This window comes from Dromiciops gliroides, chromosome 1 (genome assembly GCF_019393635.1).
Source record: "Dromiciops gliroides isolate mDroGli1 chromosome 1, mDroGli1.pri, whole genome shotgun sequence".
NCBI lineage: Eukaryota > Metazoa > Chordata > Mammalia > Microbiotheria > Microbiotheriidae > Dromiciops > Dromiciops gliroides.
In genome coordinates, this window is record NC_057861.1 from 619,888,931 (window position 1) to 619,914,193 (window position 25,263).

General features: G+C 41.1%; 1 protein-coding gene across 2 annotated transcripts in view; it reads left to right on the top strand.

Moving 5' to 3' along the window:
- The window catches only part of PRKCB (protein kinase C beta), a 674,437-nt gene that overhangs the window by 583,585 nt on the left and 65,589 nt on the right, over positions 1 to 25,263 (top strand). For both annotated transcript variants that reach the window (XM_043975695.1, XM_043975696.1), the window contains exon 16: positions 4,295 to 4,435. In XM_043975695.1, the coding sequence (XP_043831630.1) occupies positions 4,295 to 4,435 (141 nt within the window). The remainder of the gene's footprint in view (positions 1 to 4,294; positions 4,436 to 25,263) is intronic.

Sequence of the window (25,263 nt, forward strand, 5' to 3'; positions counted from 1 at the left end):
TGTGAGTGTTGATCAATTGATTCCTCCTCAAGAAAGCAATTAACAACTAGGATATACAAGGCAATGACAGAGACAGCTCTAACACTAGTGATCTGCTCATCAATTGACTTCCCTTGGAATTTCTGGGGTAAGGCCTTGCTACTAAATTGCTATGAGGAACAGCCAAAATCTGAAACTTAACCTAGCTCAGACTAACTCAAGTCATAATGAGAAGAGCACTTTACAGATGTGAGATGTCAGCATGTCCCTGGAGGTAGGGGACACCTGGATGAATATGTGTCTTCCTGGATATTTTTACTACTTGGTTCAGCCTTAGGGAGGACTATCCTACCCCAGAAGGGCAGAAATCCCTGGTTAGTAGATGTGTTAGTGCTGGGTTGGAAGATGGGCTGGAGAGGTCAGATAACAAAGGGCTGGTCATGACTCTACTTCCCAAATATATTTCTTTTTTTAGATAAACATTTTTATTTAAAGCTTTGAGTTCCAAATTCTATCCTTGCCTTTCTCCCCTTCCCTCTTTCTGAGGCAGTGAGCAATTAGATGTAGGTTATACATGTGCAATTATGTAAAACATTTCCATATTAGTCACCCATATATATTTCTAATAGTGTATTTATGAAACCACCTCCTTTCCTCTCTTCTCAAAAATCAACACAGGGAAAAGAGCAATTCTTTCTTAGTATCTATGTAATCTCTCCTTCCCTCCCTCCCTCCCCCCTCTCTTCCCCCTCTCTCCCTCTCTCCCTCCCTCTCCCTCTCCTCCTCCTCTTCCTCTTCCTCTTCTTCTTCTTCTTCTTCTTCTTCTTCTTCTTCTTCTCCTTCTTCTTCTTCTTCTCCTTCTTCTCCTCCTCCTCCTCCTCCTCCTCCACTGGACCTGATAGATTATTGAGTTTCATGATTGCATGATTCCATACAGTATGATTCTATATGGGGGCGGCTACGTGGCGCAGTGGATAAAGCACCAGCCCTCAATCCAGGAGTATCTGAGTTCAAATCTGGCCTCAGACACTTGACACTTAATAGCTGTGTGACCCTGGGCAAGTCACAACCCCCATTGCCTCACAAAAACAAAAACAACAACAACAGTATGATTCTATATTCCACTCAAACTAAATTACTTCCTGTTACCTATAGGAACATACTACACATACACACACATACACACACACACACACACACACACACACACACACACACACACACACACACACACCCCATAGAATTTCAGAGATAGAAGAGGTCAGTCTAAATTATAACCAGGCGAAAATGCCCTCTATAGTATATTCAACAAGTAGTTTATCCAGCCTTTGCTTAGAGACCTTCTATTTTTCTACCTCTGATTCTCAAATGACATTGTTTCTTAAGCCTGAAATTCCTTTCCCCTTCTCCTCCTTTTGAACTCCTATGTACTTTATGCAGCCCAAATCAAAGGCCACCTCCTCCAAAAAAGCCTACTCTGACCCCACAGTTCAAAAACGACCATTCTAACCAAGTGTGGTGGTGCTTACCTTTAAGTCACTTTCTCAGGGAGATTGAGATTCATGGAATGCATAAACTTGGAAATTCTGAGCAGTAGAAGGGCAGAAGTCAGTCGGACTCCACACTAAGTCTGGTAGCAGTATGGTGAAGCCCTGGCATCAGGAGGCCACCAGGTTGCCTATGGAGGGGCAAAATGGCCTAGATCAGGATAGAGCTGGGCAAGGCTACTGAAACAATCAGCATTGGGATCCAGCCCATGAGTGGCTACTGTACTTTCAGCCTGAATGAGACAGATAGACCTAATCTTATTATCATCCTTATCACCACCACTGTCTTCTTCATAGTCATCATCATGTCTCCCCCAAGACTCACTTGTACCTCTTTTATTCATTTATTCTGCCCATAGAATAAAATGCAAACTCCTTAACCTAATGTTTGCAACCCTTAACAATCTGGCTCGTACATACTTTTCCCTATACACCCATTTACCAAATTTACATTTACATTTCAGTCAAGATGTTACCTGATCTTGACACTCTTATCTCCCACCTTGCTGAATTCACAGAAGCTGCTCCCTGTGCCTGAAATCACCTCCCTACTCATCTTCATCACTGGGTACTCTTGGTTTTTTTTCCCCAAGACTCTGCAAAGATGCTACCTAGACTCTGAAGCCATTCCCAATCCCTCCAGTGGTCTATCTCCCACCTAATTTTTCTTTGTACAATTTTTATTTACCTACAGTCCTTTACCCTTAGTAAGTTTTCAAGGGCAGAGTCTCTTTCATTTGTTTCTTTGTATTTCCCATGCCTTGCACGTAGTGATCACCCAAAAACATGTTTGTTGAATTGATTGGAAATGTTGGGTTATTTTGTATTATAATTATTTGTGTAGGTTTTCTTTCCCTTTACTAGGCTTTAAATTAAAGGAGGGCAATGAGCTTGCCTCATGTAATAAACCTTGGGTCTCCTCATTGTCTAGCTCAGTGCTTTGTATACAGTAGGTACTTAATGGCCATTAATATTTTATATTTTCTCTTCAGCCTTTTTCATCCCCTTTGAATGCCTTCTTGCTCATCATTGTTTTTTCTTTCACAGTCCCATAATCATTGTTACAATAAGACTGACAGCTCACATTTTATACACATTATAATATATATATTATACATATTATAATATTTATATAGTGCTTACTGGTTTACTAAGAGCATTTCTCATAACAACCCTGTGAAGTGGGTAATGCATCAGTCCCATTTTTCAGATGAAGAAACTGAGACTCAGAAAGGTAAATTGACTTGCTCTATCAAGGTTATTCATGTAAATAATGAGAGGCAAGGAGGGGATTGAAGGCTAGGTTTTTTCTGTTTAGCTGCCTAATGCTCCTTTTACTACACCAGCTGCCTCTCACAACTGCCCCCAAATATATTGAAGACTTGAGATCAAATAAATTTTCACAGCATTTTAGACTGGGTTAAAAAAGGAAGGCTGTTTTGTTTGTGTCTCAGAGCTGCTATTCATCTTGTTTTTTTGCACTAGCTCAAAGATACAAAGATGTCAGGTTGATAACTAAGTAATTTAAACAGCAAACCAGAGAAATCTCAGTGGAATTGAGCCTGGTGCGTGATCCAGGGGAAAAAAGAGCTATGTGTGTTTTGACTATTTAATGAGCTTTAAAAAGTAATTACTGGTGACCAATGTTTGCGCTAATATTTTGGCAGTTTCTTAAGGGAAGCAGCCTCTTGTAATGGAGAGAGCCCCAGACTGGGAGATAGGATACTGGGTTGTATTCCTTCCTTACTTTGATTGTTACTTCCTTTTTCTGGACCCCAGTTTCCTCATATGAAAAGTGGGGAGCCACTAGTTCTGCTCCTCCCCCATCTAGGAAAAAATGGGTAAGGTATTATAATTGGATGGTAAAATTGAAAGGCATCTTAGAGTTCATCATCTATGAAAAATGGGGGAGGGGAATGGAACTAGTTGCTCCCCTACCCCATTTGTCATAGCTATGAACTCTAAGATACCTTCCAACTCTAATATTTTACAGTGATTTTATTGTCGACTCAACTAGCCTCCCTCAATGGATTTTGTAGATATGAAATTTGAAGGATTTAAAGGCATCCTCATGAATTACACCTATAGGTTCACAAATTTTTTTCCTAGAAGAAATGATTGTGTTGGAGTAGTCCAACAGTTAAAAACCAAACCAACATGTATAATGTGCATTCTATATCCAAGGCACTTGGCAACATAGCAATGTGGTGAAATAGGTAGAAAGCTTAATTTGCAATTAGGAAGACGTGGCTGGGGTCAAGTTCCCACTCTGATACATACTGGTTGTGTGACCAGTATGGCTTCCTGGGGAAGCCATTTAACTTCTCAGTTCACCAAGAAACTCTCTCATACTAAGTTGGAAAGCAGGTGCAGCTCTGAATTGGTAGAATAAGATTTCACATCAGAAATTCTCTCCACCAAGGAAGTGAGAGATCTTTTCCAAAATTAAAATGTCCAAATTACTGTGCTGAGCACTGGTAATACAAAATTAAATACAACATCCTGGCTTCCAGGAGCTTACATTTGACTAGGCTTCAGGTTGGTTTTGTTTGAGAGACTTCTGAGATAAATTTGCATTAGACATTAGGGCTGATGAGGGACAGGCAGATGCTGGCAAGGAACATCTGGATAAAGGATGGATGGATGGAGGGCAAACCTTTTAAATTCTTTTATTCATTGCCTTTACTAATTCGGCTGGGAAACAATATTTCAGGGTATTGATTCCATTTGTGAAACCAATTGAATGAAATGTTTCTCTTCTCTTGAAGCTGATGACCAAGCACCCAGGTAAACGTCTAGGATGTGGGCCTGAAGGTGAACGAGATATTAAGGAACATGCATTTTTCCGATATATTGACTGGGAGAAACTTGAACGCAAGGAGATCCAGCCCCCATACAAGCCAAAGGCTGTAAGTCAACTGTTTCATTTTTTTCCTCCCTCCTCCTCTCTCTTTCTCCCCTCTTTACTTTTTCCCTTTTCTTCCCTTCTTTTCCATCCCCCTCTCTCTTCCCCCTTCTTTCCTTTGCTCCTTCCTTCTCTCTCTTTTCCTCTGACATATTCTCTCTTCCGTTCTCCTCCTTAGGGTATGTGTGCTCTTGGCACTGTGAGATATAGACATGCTGTATGTATTTATGTACTTCCTCATGCGTCTACACAGGCCTATATACCAAAACATATGGATGTCTGCAAAATAACCACATACCAACAGATTTAGAACTCTAATTCCACATGTAGACCATCTGCCCTTTGAAGTTATAGAAAATGTATTAGGGCTATTGAGTTCTGATTTTATGATTGTAATTATAATGAGTGTCTTAGGTGAAATTTTTTGGAGAATGGTTGGTTCTTCATGAAGCCAAATAGTCCTGCTCTCCTTGTGGGCTGTGATGAAGAATCTAATTTCACCTGGGTTCTTTCCATTGGTTTGATTATGTCACTTTCTCTTCATACTGGTGTTGAAAAGGTCACATTGTTTATCTCAACCATATTTAAATTTAATTCAGAAACATGCCCGCTGTCTGAGTCAGTAATTCGTGGTAATTCTCTGATCCACTTCTGCCCAAGGTGAAACACAGGACAAATCAGAGCTGGAATAGTTTATGAATGTTAGTCAGCCCCGCCCCCCCACCCCGAGGATCTTGGCAATGGAAATAGACTTGGCATTTTTGCTTTTATAATTTAAGAACTTAAGTTACACAGTTTTGTGTGTGTGTGTGTGTGTGTGTGTGTGTGTGTGTGTGTGTGTGTACACACACATGTGGGTGTGTTCTTGAATACTTATTAATTTTTCCCCTTGTGCCTGAGAGGGTTTGTCATAGCTAAGGACCCAACGGGAAAGAACAATTAGTCCTCTGATTAATTCAGGTTTTGTTTATGCCTCACTTAGGAAGGTTAGTTCTTAGAGGCCACAGGTCAAGGAGTTTCAGAAATGGAAGCAACAGATTCTAGAGGTCTTTTAGTACATCATTATAATTTCACAATAAAAGGGCAGCTGAAGTCTACAGAGGACCTGTCCAAAGTCATATAGCTGGTCAAAGGCAAAACCAGCATTAGAACCCAAGTCTCTTAACTCTACCTAATATTTGTAGTTTAAGATGGGGCTCTATGACTTGATTCATAGTTTTATTGTGTAGGAAGAACTCAATCTTAGGGTGATCTTAGAATTATGTATTGTAGAAATTTAGGAAATCTAGGGGTAGGCTAGTTCATTCAATATGGAAATCTCTTACAATCATGACAAATTTAATTTGAGTATCTCTATTGACAGGAAGCTCACTCCTTTGAAAAGTAGCCTGTTGAACTGATGGATGTCTATAATCAGTAGAGGCTCAGCTTCATTTACATTGAGGTCAGATCTCAGGTCTTTCATACTTTGAAAGCACATAGAATACCTACTTCTTCCAATAACAACCCTTCAAATATCTGAAGACAGCAGTCACATCCCAACTGAATCTATTCTTCCTGGAAAAAAGATTCACCCTCCCCTAAGTCCTTCAAATATTTCTAATATGACACAATTTCAAAACTCTAAGGGTCTCTCACTTGCTAACGTGGGTATGCCTGAGAAAATAGAGGAGCGCTCAGGAGTTCTCAAGGGCACAGCTGTTGCTGTCCTTATGACACAGTCATCATTGTTTAGCCCTTTGCTATGATACTTGTCTCTAAGACCTCAGACAGTTTACAGCACAGCCCAGAGCCCATGAGTTTTCTCAGTGACACATACTGGGGGACACAAACATAAAGATGAGTGGAAAGCCTCCCAGCTAAGCAGACTCCCCAGAGAGCTGCGGCTCTTCCATAATCTGGCTCACCTGGCTCATTTTCTTTCCCTACTATCAATACCCATCACTTAACAACAGAGTATGAGGATCAATTTAGAGAATGCCAGCAGAGAGGCCTGAACTTTCTCTGCATTTACAGGCTAACAGGCAGCCTGAGAGAGGGAGAGAAGCTGAGGTCTTTATTAGAGCTGTTGGAAGCAGCTGATTCCTTCCCACCTCCACAGCTTTGCTGCTTTGTTTCTTGGACTGAGAGAAATGACACTTCTCACCAGTTTGTAAATGTCCATCTTAAAGTGTCCCAGGAAAGGAAATAATATTCCACATGTGCTCTGCTCAGGGCAAAGTACAATGCATCTATTATCTCCTTCAACTTTTCACTGATAAAAACTAAAATTTTACTTATATTTTTAGCAGCTGCCCTGTCCTTTTAGCTCCTATTGAGCTCTGATTGAGTAGAAGCCAAATACCCCCCCCCACCACCACATATTTCTCTCAAGCCAGACATCCCTGATCCTATTCTTTTGACTCGATTTTTTAAAAACCTAAATGCAAGACCTTACGTTTATTTTTGTTTGTTTGTTTGTTTTTGTTTTTTGCAGAGCCATGAGGGTTAAGTGACTTGCCCAGGGTCACACAGCTAGTAAGTGTAAGTGTCTGAGGTCAGATTTGAACTCAGGTCCTCCTGAATCCAGGGCCAGTGCTTTATCCACTGTGCCACCTAGCCGCCCCCTCCTTATGTTTATTTTTAGGGCAATGCAAGCTAGGAGTGGAGCTTCCCAAATGAAAAGATTTCTTGTATGAGCCTGGCAACAAAATTTGTCATTGGAAGATGAGCTTACTTAAGTTCAGGAAGAATCATGACTGGCAAGTTGGATATTGAGTGATGTTTCTTGTTTGTTCGTACACAGCTTCTCATGAAGATCACAACCATCCTGAAGATGGTCAACCAAAGCAACAGCATCCACTTCAAATAGAGATAGGGGCCTACTAATCCCTGCAGGTCACATATTGACATATTAGCTTCCTTTTTAAATGTCTTTTTTTTAAATTTTGTATTTCTGTTTTGTTAAGTATTTTCCACTTAAATTTTCATATGGCTCAGATAGCTCCTGGGAGTGATGCAGACATGTTGCCCAAAAGTCTGATACTTCTGGACTAAAGCATGGGAGGTGTGGAGTCTGAGTTGTAGAAAATTGATGCACAGTAGGGGCAGCTAGGCGGCGCAGTGGTTAAAGCACCAGCCCTAGAGTCAGGAGGACCTGAGTTCAAATCTGGCTTCAGACACTTAACACTTACTAGCTGTGTGACCCTGGGCAAGTCACTTAACCCCAATTGCCTCGCTAAAAAAAAACACACACACAGAAAACTGATACAGTAACCGGTCCTTAAAGTGTAGTGGAGACAGGTCCAGACTTGGAATCAGGAAGACCTGGGTTCATGTCCTATCTCAGACACTTAGGAGTTGTTGACAAGACAACCTTCTGTGCCTCAGTTTTCTTGTCTGTAAAATGAGGGGATTAAAGTTGATGCCCTTCAAGTTTCCTTCCAATTGTAAATCTAACATTTCTGTGATCCTAAATATTGAAGTAGACACATCACTTCCTGGTTTGGGTTCATTATTCCATTCCATTGAGATTACTTTTTAAAATCTTAATTCAGTCATTTAACATATTGGCAAGTCATCTGTAGATTTGGTTATCATTCCATCCATATCTTCATGCCAGTCATTGGGGTATCTTTTTGAGCCTGCAAAATATGTTATACATACAAACACATACACATATACCTACACATGATGTTTTAAAAGTCTTAGTGCAGGAGCAGCTAGGTGGTTTAGTGGATAAAGCACTGGCATTTATTTAAAGCACTTAATTTAGGAGGACCTGAGTTCAAATTTGGCCTCAAACACTTGACACTTGCTAGCTGTGTGACCCTGGGCAAGTCACTTAACCCTCATTGCCCTATGAAAACAAACAAACAAAAAAGTCTTAGTGCAGTTTTCATCTATTAAAGCTTGAAATCGCACTAAGATTTTTGGGATGCTAATTATGTGTATATGTCGATGCAGAAATGTGTTATTCATATTTGTGTATACATGTTATATATTTTATATGTAACATATACTTTTATAACCACAATAGCCTCATTATTATAGACAGTGCAGATATCACTATCCCCTTTTTATATGTGAAGACTAAGAGAAATTAAATAACTTGCCTCTAGTCATATAGCCAATCAGAGGCAAGTATTTCCCAATTCCAAGGCCAAAAATCATAGATCTAGAGCTGGACGCTACTTTAGCCATGATCTAATGCATCCCCTAATTTTACAAATGAAGAAACTGAGGCCCAAGGAGATTAAATGTCTTGTTTAAGGTCACATTAGTTAACAAGTGACAGATTTGGGATTAACAACAGGACACAGGATTGTAGAGGCAGCATGAACTCAAGAAGGTTAGAAGCCCAGCCTTAGAGTCCAGGGAGAACTTCACCCAAGTCACTGTTAAAAATCTTGGGCTAGACTAGACTAGAGTCTCACCTCCAGGTTAACTAAACTGTGTGAGTCTGGGTATTCAGTCATTTCAAGATCCAACTAACTATGCTATTATCAAAGCTATATTTCTACATTGTACATGAAGATAGCATAAGGGACTTTGTTGAATGCCTTGCTGAAGTTAATTAACTGACTGATATAACAACTCTAATAAATTCTAAAGGGCTTAGTTCAGACCAATTATCATTATGTGAAACACTTTCAAAGATCTGTAATCTCTTCAGGGTAGCTGTTTGTTCATTATGCCTGTGCAGGTGACAACTTGATCACCTGGGGTAAAACCTCTCCAAACTTGGTAGCCCAACTGGTCCTCAATGGAAAGATGCTTTTTGTCCTTGGTCCTCTACTCCAAACCTTTTGGAATTTGATAAGACCCATCAGAGCTTGCATTTCCCTGGAATCTTCCTTGAAATACCAGTAATGTAAATAGGACCACGATCAATTAAAATGATATTTAGTGGGCAGCTAGATGGCGCAGTGGATAGAGCACCGGCCCTGGAGTCAGGAGTACCTGAGTTCAAATCCGACCTCAGACACTTAATACTTAACTAGCTATGTGACCCTGGGCAAGTCACTTAACCCCAATTGCCTCACTAAAAAAAAAAAAAAAAAAAGATATTTAGTCTTCTCTCCTGCCTCTCCACCTTCTAGATGATTGGTTCCTTTATAAAGAACAGAAAAATATAGTACAACAGAAAGCATCAGATCTGAAATCAGAAGACATGGGTTTGAATCCCAGCTCTGGTACTTGTTAGCTCCAAGACTTTGGGCAAATAACTTCTTACTTGTCTGGGTATCTGATTCCTAAGTAGATGGCAGTGGGCCTGCTGTGATTTCTAGTGATTCGTTAAAACTGTAAACACTGCTCTTAGGTCGTGGAATGTAGAAAATGGGAGTGGGGAGGCTTAGGCCTGTCCTGTAGTTTGAAGACCCCTTTATGGTCCAATGACATTGAGCCAGCATCATCTCATGCCTGGGGCGTGTTGTTTGTTGTGCCCTTAAAATGGGTGAATCTGGAGTACCCTAAGGCACTGATGTAACTGCTTCTGACAGCCATGTCCCTGAAGGACAGGGAAGATGCTCACAGGGCTGTAGTCTTCTCTGAAGTGTCACATGAAGGAAGGTGGGGAAAGTATCTCCTCATTGAGATAGCCACTTAAAATTAATTCATGAGTTACATGGGACAAGGCTTGACATGAAGCCTGGGTAAAGAAAGGGAGCTCATTGGTTAGGAAATCCCACCCTGGGATGGGGAAGGGGATGCCTCTATTTGAGAGGGGAATCCCAAACTTTCTGAGTGATATGAGTGGACACCCAAACCCACAACCGCCTCTTAGTGCTAAAAGTTTGGGTAGCTGCAAATACTCTTGATGTCCCATACTCCACAATGGCTGATGCAGCCTAGACTAGAAAGTGTCCTCAAAGAATGGGTTCTTAAGAGAAATGACCTCTTGTCCTTTTGCCCCTTGGAGATGGTGCTTAGGCCCCAGTGAGTTACTTTTTCAGCAATAGACAGTGGACTAAGAGAGTATCACTCAAATGCAATAGCTAGCATTTATTTAGTGCTTTACATTTTGCAAAACACTTTACAAAAATCTTATTTTATCCTCATGGTAACCATATGAGGTGGGTGCTACTATCACCCCATTTTACAGATGAGGAAAATAAGGCAATCATAGTGACTTGCCCAAAGTCGCACAGCTAGAAAGTGTCTGAAATGGGATTCGAACTAAGTATACTAGCATTTCCTAAACTCCTAGTACATACCAGCTGGCACCGGAGACATAAAAGATGATGAGCTGTAGTCCTTGACTTCAAGGACATTGTAAATGCAGGAGAGATCCCCATACAAAAGTCAGGATTAAAGATGTTAAGTATACACTTGGGGATACCAAACAGAAAGGCATGAAAAGTTGGAAAAGGAAGGGTCATTTCCCATTGGAAGCCTCAGGGAAGGTTTCATGGAGGGAAGTGACACTGGAGCTGGGCCTTGAAGGGGAAAAAATGTTAACAATTGGACATGTGGAAGAAAGTGGACACAGGGGCTGGCATGGGCAAATGTACTGAGGCATGAGAGAGTAGGACAAGAATGGGGCCTGGAGGGCAGTCTAGTATAAGAGGCATATAATGTGCATGAAGAGGAACAGTGTGAGATAAAGCTGGATGGGTAGTTTAGGGTCAGATTTTGCAGGGCCTTGAACGTCAGGCTAATGAGTCAGTACTTTACTCTTTGGGTAATGGGGAGCCTCTTAAGATCTTCAACTCGGAAAGTGACCTAGTCAAACCCTGTGCTTTACAGCATAAAGATTGCTCTAATAGAATCTGGAAGATATACTGGGCAGGGGAAAGACTGGGAACAGAGTACCACATTAAAAAGCTATTAAACTAGTTTAGGGAAGTGATGTGATAAGGACCTGAGGTACCCCTTCTCTCTGCTACTTGTCATAAAATCATAGGATTTGGAACTGGGAGAGATCTTAGGCATTGTCTAGTACAGTTCTTCTCTTTTGTAGATGAATAACTGAGACCTACTATGGGCTTACCTCACTGGATCACTTTACTCAAATCACAGCATCTTCAGTCTCACTAAACAGTCTTCATGAGTTTGTGTGTCCAAAATAAAATCATCACCTTGTGTCCTACCACCTTCTGGGGATGAGTGTCTCTGAATTAAGCTGGGTTGGTCCACAGACAACAAATTCATAATTTGTCACTGGACCCATTCTCGGAGCCCTTCTAGTTTGGCGGGTTTATGATAGCTTTCACTCTGTGGACATAGACTTCAAGATCTCAAGGTCATCTTCATTCTTTTGCCAGCTCTTGGAGGAAAGCTTCAGTGGATGTATACTGGACACTACCATGTAAACATCAACCATACTCTCTTCTACCTTTAGCAAAGCATAGGATCCTTTCCTTCCTTGAGTATCTACTTCCTATTTGGGAACAATTTCAGCCCTGGCATTCTATGTCTTATAGGCTAAGATACAGTGCAGCTCTGCCATTTATTTGATCCTAAGACCTTCCCCCATAGGCAGCAAGGTAGAACATTCAGAGTGCTAGCCTTAGAGTCACAAAGACCTGGATTCAAGTCCTGCTGCTAACATATACAAGCTGTTTGACCTTGAGCAAGTCACTTTACCATTTAGTACCTCAGGGAACGCTCCTGTAAGTTGCAGAGTAGTTGTAGCTCTGCCTTGATGGACAGTTTCCCCACCAACAGTTCCCTAGGCCAATCAAATCACAAGTATACATACAGACACAACATATACACACCCACCCCCTCCTACCTCCTGTCTGTAATTCAAATTAAGACCTACCTGCCCTGTGGTAGCACCATCTGTAGCACCTGAGGTAGCCTCCCTTCTCACACCTCTGTCCTCTTAGCTACCTGTTGTATATGCCATCAGTTTCCAGTGGCTTATGGAAAAGCATGTGCACAAAGATACGTGTTACATAAAGGATATTAAAAAGAATAAATTCTTCTGTCAGGACTTATTGATTCATGGATGCTATTAAACCAAGTGTTGTAATAGAAAACTCAAGTAACAATAACAGGATAATATTCAAAGAGCAATAAAGCATGCTATTATTGTATGCTCAGGAAAATAATTTCAAAAAGGGATTCTAAAGGTTGTTTTCAGCACTATCCATTCCAGAGGCAAATGGCTCCTCAGAGGTCTTTGTTTGAAATTGTGCAGAAATATAGCATAGCTGTAGTGTTGTTGAGCAAACCCCTCAGGGGGACCCGGAGCTCCATGGGCACCAGAGAGATACAGGAACCAAGCTCAGAGAAAGGGCAGCTCTTTGGACAGATATCTGAACTGGTCTTCAAAGGATGCCAAAGCTCTATGGGATAGAAGAACCCAGAAGGGAATAGCAAACTTGACAGCCAGCATGACATACATGACAGAAATGTAAATTAGAATCCTATCATATGGTGGTTTCTTTGGAACCTTAGAACATAAAAGTGCTAGAGCTAAATACATATAGAAACCAGAATTTCAGAGGTGGCAAGGCACCTAGGCACTTTGCTAGGTTCTGGAATACAAAGACAAAAAAATGTAGCTTTTGCCTCTCAAAGTGTTTACATCTCACTCAGAAGAAAAAACATGTCTTAATAAGCATAAAAAATGAAAGTGGGAGAATGCACTAACAACTCAGGCAGGGTGTAGGGGGAAAGGAAAACAGGAGAGAAAGCTTCATGAAGGAGTTGGGGTTGAATTGAGCCTTCAAAGTAAAAAGGGTTTCTGAGAAGCAAAGGTGGTGTCAGCATGCATCCAGGTATGGAGAATGGCTTTGGGCAGTGCTTGGAGATGAAAGATGGATTATCAAGTTTGGGGAGCAGCTAATAGTCCAGATTGGGTGGAATTTAGAGTTTGTTTTTTTAAAGGCTAGCATAAATGACATTGAAAAGGTGGATGGAACCCAAATTACAGAGAGGCTTCAGTGCCAGACTAAGAAGTTTAAGAAACAGCATGCTGCAGTGGATAAAGGGCCAGGGTTAAAGTCCTGGATTCAAGTCCTGCCTTGATGTGCATTTTCTGGACAATCTTAGGCAATTGATTTAATTGCTTATTGCCTGCAGCAAGCCTCCTTAGACTTTTGGGGGGGGGCAATGAGGGTTAAGTGACTTGCCCAAGGTCACACAGCTAGTGTCAAGTGTCTGAGGCTGGATTTGAACTTGGGTCCTTTTGAATCCAGGGCCAGTGTTTATCCACTGCACCACCTAGCTGCCCCTCTCCTTAGACTTTAAATCCCAGAACCATTGCTTTTGTGGATGTGCATCAGTGGAAAGAATTCCCTCCTTACTACTACATCCTGGAAGTTTACCATAACAATAAAATCCTAGGTTTGGATTTTTAAAAATCAGTGTAACAATAGGGTGCCACAAAATAGGGTAACACAAAATGAGCAGAATAGTAACAGGGGTGAATCCATGCTCTTTCAGATTATTTCTGCAGCTGAGTGGAAGATGGATTGGAGAAGATAGACATTGGAAGCAGGGAGATAGATTAAGTAGCTCAGGCATGAAGTGATAACATTCTGAGTGAGGGTGCTGGCTATGTGAGTGCAGAAGAGGTAATGGATACCAAGAGATATTTGTGGAAGTTGAATCAACAAAATTCAGCAACTGGTAGGCTATGGAGGATAAAGGAAAGTTAGGCATCAAGGATGATGCCTTAAGAAACCTGGTGACTTCATTGGAAGTAAAGAAGCATTGGAGAAGAGACAAGTTAAGGTAGGAAGATAAGTTCCATTTTAGACATGAATTAGAGAAGGCTACAGATATTTGATGAGTGATGAACTCAGAGGAGAAATGATTTCTGGATATATAGATTTAGGAGTCACTTGCAAAGAGGTGATCATTGAGCTCATGGGAGTAGACGATACCTCATAGAGTGTACTGTATAAAGAAAAAAAACATATGAATAGCTAGACAGAGGCAAGAGATGGATGATGATCCAGGAAAGGTAACTGAGGAGTGGTGAGGCAAGGAGAAGAACCAGAAGAGAACGGTGTCAGAAACAAAAGGAGAAAATGTTTAGAAGAAGGGAGTGGTCCACAGTGTTAAAAGAGAAAAAAAGGTCAAGAACAATGAGGATTTTGTTAAGATACAGCAGTTAAGAGATCACTTTGCTAAAGCACCAAGGAGACAAAAAGAAGTGAAAGATAGTCCCTGCTTTCAATGAACTCATGGTCCAATGATAGGTAGTAGGGATATGAAGATCAAGTGGGGATTATTTGAGGATGGAGAAAACACGGGCATGTTGTGGGCAGTAGGAAAGGAATCAATCGAGAGGGAAAAACTGAAGCTAAGTAATAGGGTGGGAGTGACAGAAGGGCAGTCTGTTGGGGGAGATGGGATAGACTGGGATCAATTGTGCAGGTGGGAAAGCGGTCCTTGGTAAGGAGTAAGGCTACCTTTTCCTCTGAGACAAGGGTGAAGGAGATAGTAGCAGGAGGCATCTGAGTGAGGAGATGAGGAAATTCATGGAGAATGGCACCAATTTTTTTCCAAAAAATATGAGAAAAGATTTTCAACTGAGAGGATGGGAGGAAGGAGACCCATAGGAGGTTGGAAAGGGCTGAAAAGGTTAAGTCATTTGCCCAGGGTTATATAACCACTTCATAAGTTCCAAAGCAGGATTCAAACTCAAATCTCCCTGTTTCCAAATTCCACACACTATCTTCTATGCTACCTAATTGCCCTAATGGCTGGGATTAGGGAAGCAGGAGAAGTAAATTTCTTACTTAGTAGTACCAATTAGTGGGGGTCTCAACTTTCTAGGACCCTTCAATGTAAGAAGGTGGCAGTGTCATGTTAGCAAACGCTGGTGAACTAATGAAGGAGAAAGTCAGTGCAGAATATGAGCCAGAATTCTGAATCCCCAGGGACCAGCCCAAATTGAATGTCATCAATTCAATCATTAAATCCCAAGATAATGGTAGATGAAGCTCATCAAATGTTACACCTGGAAAGGACCTTAGAACTTAAAATGTTCAAATTAGAAAGAGCCTCAGAAAATAGAACATAGAATGTTTGACCCAGCAAGAACATTAGATGTCCTCTAATCTTACTATATCATTTTATAAGGAAGAAATTCAACCTCAAAGAGTAGAAATGACTTGCCTAAGGTCATACCAAGATGGCAACACAGAGAAACTATGGACAGAAGTAATAAGAGATCATTGTTATTCTTGACTGTGTCCAGCATCCCTAAATCCTGTTGGAATGGTTCCTCTTGGGGTACCTAGGTGGCACAGTGGATAAAGCACCAGTCCTGGATTCAGGAGGACCTGAATTCAAATCCGGTCTCAGACACTTGAAACTTACTAGCTCTGTGACCCTGGCCAAGTCACTTAACCCTCATTGCCCCACAAAAAAAGGAAAGGTTCCTCTTTCATACATAAATTCTACTTTTATCTTCTGTTTTTGGCTTCTTTTCTTTCTCCTCAGATTCCAGGTTTTCCAAGTCCTCAGCCTTCCTCCAAAGGGTTATGTTATAGGCATCCTTCATCTGAAGGGCTAAGATCTGCCCAAAATGTTTTCTGAAGACACTTCTCACTCTATGCAATTTGCCCTTGCATCCTGATGAATGTCCTCTTCAATCTGAGGCCCTGAAATGGGAAGCGAGCTTTATCGATTCTCTCCTAATGGTTTGCCTTGGGAAATCTTTCAGTAACAGTCAAGGGAGAGCAATCTGTGCAACTGAATCAGTTCAGGTTTCTGGTGCCTGCAGGTTTTGCTTGGAAAATATATTGCCCTCTCAAATCCACTATAATGAATCCACATGGGATCAATTCTTCTCCCCTGGCAGACCGAAGTATGGTGATGGGATAGGAAAGGATGGGTAATCAGCAAAGGAAGGGGACCCCTAACCAGTGTATCCAGAAGTAAACAGGTGACAAAGGGGTCAAAAGAACAAACCCCAGTGCTGCTTGGTTGGATTATATCAGGAAACATGTCCAGATTGAAGAGTTGTGTTATAGGGGTAGACTTGAAAAGCCAAAAGCCTCCAGGGCAGAGAGAATGGCATGGTGAGAGAGGTCTAAGTTGTTTCATTTGAAAATTGATTGAAGGAACAAAGTCATATAGCCTGGAGAAGAGAAGGCTTGGGGTTTTCACATATTTGGAGGCAGGCCATATATCTGAAGATCTGGATGAAGAGGTGGAAGTTTCAAGGGAGGTATATTTAGGCTCATAGAAACTAGAATGTTCTAGCATTTAGAGACATCCAACAATAGAATATACCTGCCTCATCAGATCGAGCGTTCCCTGGGACCGGTCCTAGATGACTAGTTGTTATGGGTGTTATATGGAGATTTCTGCTTTAACTAGGGGTTGGACCACATAACCTCTGAGGTGATTTCCTCATCTGAGATGGTATGATTCTGTGCCATGAGGTTCTGAAGGCTCTGGAAGATAAATTGCAAGAGAAGGTGGCACAGTGGATAGAGCACCAGCCCTGGAGTCAGGAGTACCCGAGTTCAAATCCGACCTCAGACACTTAACACTTACTAGCTGTGTGACCCTGGGCAAATCACTTAACCCCAATTGCCTCACTAAAAAAAAAAAGAGAGAGAGAGAAGGTGGCTGGCTACTCATAAAGGAGATGCTGTTCCTAGAGCAAGTATAGGTGGACAGCAAAAGAAAGGTTTTGTGGGAGAATAATCTTTATGAATGTTTTTGCCTGTGACCCTGAAGGCAGCTGGGTGGTACTGGACCTGGAGTCAGGAAGACCTGAGTTCAAATCATGCCTCAGACATTTATTAGTTGTGTCCCTGATCATTTCTCAGCCTAAGTTTACCCATCCATAAATTTGGGATAATAATAGCACATGCCTCACAAGGTTTTTGTGAGGATAAAATATTTTTAAGTCATTTCACAAATTTTAACTTATTATATTCGCACCCCTATTATGGAAATTATATTCCAAAGTTTGAGCTCCTTAAGTATATTGGTTTATCAATTTAAAATCATCCAGGGAGGGGGAAGCTAGGTGGCACAGTGGATAAAGCACTGGCCCTCAATTCAGGAGGACCTGAGTTCAAATCCAACCTCAGACTCTTGACACTTACTAGCTGTGTGACCCTGGGCAAGTCACTTAACCCTCATTGCCCTGCAAAAACAAAAACAAAAAAACAAAAAAAAAATCCAGGGTGATAACAAGGCTTGATGGAAATAATACTGGTTTGGTGGTCAGGTGACCTGAGTTTTAACTTTGGCCCTGTAACTAATTTTGTGTGACCTTAGGAAAGTCACTTCCTCTCTTTGAGCCTCAATTTCCTCACTGTTTAAATAAGCAACAACAAAAAAAGAGGGCCTTCACCTGATGACAACTTAAGCCCCTTTCAGCTCTAACATTCTATGGTCGATGTTTTAACATTCCTTTCACTTCTGATATTCTGGCTTCTTTGTTCTGAGACAAAACTCCAATGCTCTGTGACAATCAGCTTTTATTTAAACCTTCCTGTGTACATCACCAGCCTCTTCAGTGGGTGTGATGATCAAATGAACTAATGGCTGGAAAGCAGTTGGTCTTAATAAACTATTATATTAGTGTCAGCTCTTATTGTTTGTGGGTTTATTTCTTCCTAAATCTGAAAAAAAAGAATTCAAAAACCAAGTGATAAAGGGGAAAAAATCCTTTCAGTACTGAGGTCCAAAAGCAGACCATTCATAGAAAATTAGGTCAGGTACTTTAGATGATTTCTAGAATCTTGAGGGAAGTTAAACAAAAAGTGAGATGACTACCAAAATTAAAACCACACTTTTATTGTTGTTATTCAATCATTTTCAGTTGTGTCTGCCTCTTTATGACCCCATTTGGGGTTTTCTTGGCAAAGATTCTAGAGTGGTTTGCCATTTCCTTCTCCAGCTCATTTTACAGATGAGGAAATTGAAGCAAACAGGGTTAAGTGACTTGCCCAGGATCACATGGCTAGTAAATGTCTGAGGCTTCATTTGAACTCAGGAAGGTGAGTCTTCCTGACCCCAGGTCCTGCTGTACCACCTAGCTGCCCCCAAAACCATACTAGATCATTCAGTATAAACAATCAACAAAAATGCATGTGCCCAGCCCTGTCCTAAGAGCTATGGGGGAAGAGGAAAGAAGTAGTATAGTCATAAAAAGTAGTATAGTCAAGAATAGCTGGGTTCAAATCCTACCTATTATTGCACAGTACCTGGCACACAATAGGGACTTAAGAAATTCATATTGATTGATATTATTATGCCCCATGGGAACCTGAAGTCTAGCTAAGGAGACAGGACATAGATCTAGGAAAAGAGGCAACTTTGAATTCCTTAGGCATTTTCCCAGCATTTCTCACAATGATTAATAGCCTACACATCTCTCTGAACAACATCCTACCTGCCTAAAAATGGCAGCAGGGTTGCCACTGGGTCCTGGAACCTTCGTGGTTAGGAAAGACCTTGGCCTCAGAATCTGAAGACCTGCCCTCCAGTGCAGTTCTACTGCCCACTCTTAACTAGTTAGAACTTTTATTACTTGAAGCTTCTGGAGAGAGAGAGCTACTTTTTTTCATCTGGAAAATGTAATACACTATTCCCCTTAAAGGAGTGTGAAGAAAATACTTTGTAAGCCAAGGAGCTCTGGAGAAATGCAAGTTACTGTTGTCATCATTCTGCTGAAGTCCACAGGTATATACTAAGGGCCTTTTTTTGTACTGGGTAGGGATGAGGGAGAGAAGGTAAAAAACATTTAGGTAAGAGATGGCCCTTGCCCTCTGAGCCGTTAGAATCTAGTGGGTCCCAAGAAGGTTTCTGCTATTGCTTTCCAAAAGGAATATGGGTCCAGCTTCACTCCTCAGAAAGGCCCCTTTGTATCTATGGTCCAGTTACTAGGAAATAACATTTTAAAATTTTATTACTCTTCAGCCTGTCAACAAGAATTTATTTAGTGCTTACTATGTGCCTGTACTAAGTGCTGAGAATACTAATGCAAGCAGAAAGACAACTTACATTCTAGGGGCAGCTAAGTGGCACAGTGGATAGAGCACTGGCCCTGGATTCAGGAGGACCCGAGTTCAAATCCAGCCTCAGACACTTAACACTTACTAGCTGTATGATCTTGGGCAAGTCACTTAACCCCAATTGCCTCACCAAAAAAAAAAAAAGAAAGAAAGAAACTTACATTATAATGGGGGCGGGGGGGAAGACAACACATAAATAGGAGCCGAAAAAAGTGGAGGAAGGATCATCCCTTCTTCATAGAAGGTGCCTTCTGCAAGGGCATGATAGACTAAGTCCTGTGGAGATGAGTCATGAGAATACCTTTCCTTAGAGAGGAATAAAGACATGGTTGACCTAGGCCTGTTCCTTAAATGGAGGTTCTGAGAGGAGCCAGCCAATCAGAAGGTTTTTGTAAATGGAGAAGTGGTTCAGGGAGGGAGAGAACTTCCAGGGTGAAGATGTTTCCATGGAATGATAGATCATGTACACAATTATTGCTTCATACCCACCATCAATGAAGCAGAGATCAGGATTGGTTTTCAAGGATCAAGGATGATCTTAGGATCTTGTATTTAGAACAGGAACAGACTTTGGAGGTATCTAATCCAGCTTCTTCATTTTACAGATGAGGAAACTGAGGTCCAGAGGGGTTCACTGACTTGCCAAGGTCTCAAAGGTTGGCATGGGTCATCTGCAAGATTCTAACCAAAGTTCTCTGACCCCAAATCCAGAGATTCTTTCCACTTTGTCAACCAGCCACGCTCTTGGTCTGCCTTCCTTGTGACCAGTAGTTAAAATTCACAAAACGGCCAAATGGGAGTAAGAGGGTCATTCTGTGGTAGGGTTTAAGAAGTTACTCTCTGAGGCCAAGATTGGGAATGTTCACTTTGCCCTTGGCAAGTATTTAATATAGATGCTTGAGGAATGAATAGATAAATTATAGTGGAGTAGAGTATTATTCTCAGTGTGAAGTTTACTGGTCAAAAAGAGTATTAAACCCTGCAACTTGTCTTTTTCAACGCTATGCTCCGATCTCTGAGTAACTGAACCTGAAACACTTCGAGATAAACTCTTCTGAAGCTGACAATTTCATTTTGACCATAAACTTGTTAGAGGCACTGGTAAGAAAACTTAATCAATAACAAATGAGACTACTGATGATAACTGACATTTATATAAGCATTTTATGGTGTACAAAGTGCTTTCCATAGATTATCTCATTTGAACTGAATTTCCACAAAATATATCTGGAAAGGACCTCAGAGATGATTTAGTCCAACCCCCTTAGTTTACAGCAAAGAAGCTAAAGCATTTGATCCTCACAATAGCCCTGTAAAGTAGGCAATGAAATCATTTAGTTCAATTCAACCAAGAACATCATGAACTCCTGCATGTAGAATATGGTGCTGAGTTAAAGGATAATTCAGGGCACGTATTGTCTTTTCTACCATTTAGCAGCAAACGCTCTCTAAGTGGGCCACTTAGCAGTAACCCATCCGATGGATGCCCATGCAAAGAACATATGTATCTGAAGTCAAATTTATTGGGATAAAATTTGGGGAGGGGGAGTTATAGTCAGTTAACACATGGTCTTATCAAAGTCTGGGAATATAGCAACTGAAAAATGAGCACTTAGAAAAGGGAATCCAAAGGGAAAAACAGATTAAGCAGAACAATTTTGAAAGCAACATGTTAAATTTATTATGGACTTAAAAAAACAAGTATGTAATAGAGATTTATTGTTCCATATATAGTTTTTTCTTCTACTTTGTATGCTGGAATGCTCTTTTTTGTATTCATAAATTCAGAATTTTAAAACAATTAAAGAATAAATTCTAAACCATCTGAGACACTTAGAAAGGTGGGGAGAGCACCTGGCATACAGGCTTTGTGCCCATCGCTGATCTCACTTGTATAAGTATCCACATGTTGGACATAATCCCATGAAGAAAACAGTAGCCCAGAGTAGGGGATAGGGGAATGGGAAACAGGGAATGGGGAATGAGGAAAGGGGTGGGGAGGGGAAGGGGTGAGCCAGAGAGGGCAGGGGGTAGAGAGAGAAAGGAAGGGAAGCTTTTCTGGTCCTTCCTTACTTATGAGAGAAACTTCAGATCCCAACACGGAGAGGTAAATGTGGCCATTCTGACAAAGGTCCACAGACTACATGCCATCTGCCCTGACTTTCTGCCCATCCCCATAGCTCTCCCCTGCCAATCCTGGACCTCACCATATTGGTTCTGATAGAGATAATTGTCAATTTTGCTGCTTCCATGTTTTCTCTTTAATCACATTCCCTTCACAGACAGTTTAAACAGTCAACAGTTTGAAATAAGGAAACAGGGATCTGGAAGGCTGACAGAGCAATGGTCTCCTCCCCCATTTACTTTTAATACTATCCTTAATTAAATGCCATGTTCATGGCCCACGTAGATCACCCGATCATATTGCATTACTCAGATCTCTCTGGGGGCTCCAGTGATGAATTGCTTCAGAAAAAAAATAAGGCTCTTCATGAGTCTCAGATTTGCAGTAATTCTGTTATTTGAAAACATTGTTTATCTATCTCAGGCCAAAAGCTTCAACTTGGGTTTTAATGAGATGAAATTCTGTTAGTATAACATTTTGTGCCAAATCAAATTGCCCTTTAAACTCTGCAAGCAGCAGCTCTGCTCGGGCGAGTGTGTTTGATGTGCTGATGTTTCCCAATCAGAGAGAGAAAGGAGAGCCTTTGTTTCTACCCCAAATCCAAATGCTACTTTTAAATAATGGATCTAACTTTGGGTTAATATGTTTTACTTAAATATAAAGTCAAGCTTCTGGCTACCTCTATCTACCTTTCCTCCTCCTTCCTTCCCTGTCAAAATGATGCTCGTGGCCATGTTTCACCAGATTAGCAGTTTTAGCAGCATAGAGCGCCATGTACAGATGACAACTTCTCTGTGCCTTGCTGGTAGATAGGTTGTCTTCACAGGTAACTGTGACCAAAATAACCAGCCCCCTGGTGATGAACCTTTCTATATTCATCTAGACTGGCGTTCAGGCGACAGGGGCCTAATCCATTGCCAGACCCATTCTTGGAGCCTTTCCAGCTTGGTAGGACTGGGAGACATTGTGGTCTGCTGGAATAGCCTTTGAGAATCTGGGGTCAGCTCCATGGCACAGTGAGGCAGCGGAGAAGGATGCCTGGGCTCATGGTGAAAGGGAGAAGGTACCATAACATTGCAGAAGGACAAAAGGAAGAGAATGGAGCCTATACACTCTAAAGTTGAGTTGAGTTTTGGTTCCAAATGAAAGTCTGGAATGTGTTATTAAAAGAATGTATTATGGGGGCAGCTAGGTGGTGCAGTGGATAGAGCACCGGCCCTGGAGTCAGGAGTACCTGAGTTCAAATCCGGCCTTGCACACTTAACACTTACTAGCTGTGTGACCCTGGGCAAGTCACTTAACTCCAATTGCCCCACTTAAAAAAAAAAAAAAGAATGTATTATGAACACCTAGGTGGCACGATAGATAGAATGCCCAGCCTGGAGTCAGGAAGACTCATCAGGCCTCAGAAACTGACTAGCTGTGAAATCCTGGGCAAGTCACTTAACCCCGTTTGCCTCAGTTTCCTCATCTGTAAAATGAGCTGGAGAAGGAAATCGCAAACCAGTGTCTTTGCCAAAAAAAAACAAAAAACAAAACCAAATGGGGTCACAAAGAGTTGGACATGACTGAAAAAAATAACTCAACAACAATAACAAATAATGAACAGCTGGGAAAAGAAGCAGTGAGCATAAAAAGCATGGTTCATTAGGACCAAGGAGATTCGGCCTAACCTCATTTCCTTTTTTGACAAGTCTATTAGACCTGGTAGAGTAAGGGAAAGCTGTTGCCATAACTTGTCTAGATTTGGGCAAGTGTTTTACAAAGTCTCTCATGTCATTCTTGTGGAAAAAAAAGATCTAGGCTACATTATAATACAGCTAGGTGGTTAGGTATTGGTTGAATGACTGGACCTAAATAAAGATTGAATATGGTCGTTTCAGCTTGGAAGGAGGTCTCTTTTGGATGCTTTAGGGATCCGTACCCATGGCCCTGTGTTGTTGATATTTGTCCTAAATGCCAAGGGAAGGTATAGATGTCATTATTTGTCAAGTTTGTAGGTGACACAAAGTTTTTTGGGATAGCCAAAATACTAAGTGACAGAGTCAGGATCCCAAGTTATAGGCAAGAACATGGAGTCAGATTTAATAGGGGAAAATAAAGTCTTATACGGGTTCAAAAAATCATCTTCACGAGTGGGAGACAAGTGAGACATGGCCAATAGAGTAGTTCATCAGAAAAAAAAAAATCTGAGGATTTTAGTGGACTGCAAGCTCAGCATGAGTCAACAGTAGCCAAAAAAGATCATGCAAACTTAATCTTGTTGTTGAGTCATTTTTCAGTCATGCCTGACTCTTCGTAACCCACATTTGGGACAGCTAGGTGGTACAGTGGTTAGAGTTTCTGGCCTGGAGGAAGACTCATCTCATTTCCTATAAGAAGACCCCAAAGACACATCTACAATAGCTTTTTTTTTTTTTTTTTTTTGGCGCAGGGGGTGGGGGTGGGGTATGAAACCCATGAGTTACTGAAATCGAAACTCACATCCATTCATTGAGTAAAAGAGGAGAAAATGCTTTATGTGAGAAAGAATAATGGATTTGGAATCAGAAGACCAGGGTTTGAATTTTGGCCCTGCCTCTACCATGTGATCAAAGGCAGATTAAGTTTACCTTTCTAGATCCTCAAGCTCCTTCTCTGTAAAATGGAGATAATAATTCTCCCCCTGTCTGCCTCCTACAGTTCTGGTGTGGGCAGCAGTGAGAAGTAGAAAGGGCATTAGGCTGGGGGGTCAAAAGATCTGGTTCCAAAGGGCTGCTTCTTATCTTTGAGACCTTGGCCAACTTAATGCCCTGTCTTGTACCTCAGCTTCCTCATTTGTAAAAATTAAGTTGGATTATATTATTTCTAAGATCCTTCCCAGCTATAAATGTTTCTCCTTCTCTCCTCTCCTCTCAGAAGTGATTTAATGGGTTGATATGTAATGTCCAATATTGCTTTGAAATTCTTTAGTGAAAGGTATTAAGCTGTACAAACCTTTAGAAATCAGGCTGATAACTATGAATCATTCTATTTCCCCCAGGGCTATTGAATGACCCTGTTGGGGATGTCCTGTGTTGGGGGCAGCCTGATTTTTTTTTTCCTAAAGTATTGTAATTGCATTGATTGGGTTTGGCGGGAGGAGGGAGGGCAGAGAACATCTTGATAACATACTCTAATGCTGCTGGTTATGAAACAGAAAAGACCAAAAATTAATAGAATTCAAATGATTCAAAGTTTATTTTAAAAGATGACAACAAACACGTAGCATGTTCACACTTTCTGTAATCGACTGTCAGAGTTTAGAAAGATGCAAATCTCACTCGTTCCCTGAAGGCCAGCTTCCACAGAGAAGCAGTCATTAACAAGAGCTCACCAAACCGAGGGAAACAGGGCATTTCAGAATCTGGGATGAGGTATTAAGACAAGGCTTATTAATGAGCTCATGTTTCTTTGCTCTGTTTTATCTGCTCTTTTCAGGATCCAGGCTCTAAGTTTCCTATTATTCCATCCACGAGATTGGCCTAGATTCAGCCAGTGACTAAGAACTAACCAACCATGGTTTAGGTCAGGAACACTTAACCCATCTGAATGTATGAATCGCTGGAGAGCCCTTTGAAATTCAAGTTAAATGGGCCCCATTTTAAATGTATGAGACTCTGTTCTCATAACGAGAATGTTTCTGGAGGAACAAACAAGCCTCTTACTTTCCCAAATTTATGGCTTTTATTTACAAGGGGTCTTAACCATTTTTGTCTCAAAGACTCCTTTGGCAGTCTGATGAAACCCTTGGATTTAAAT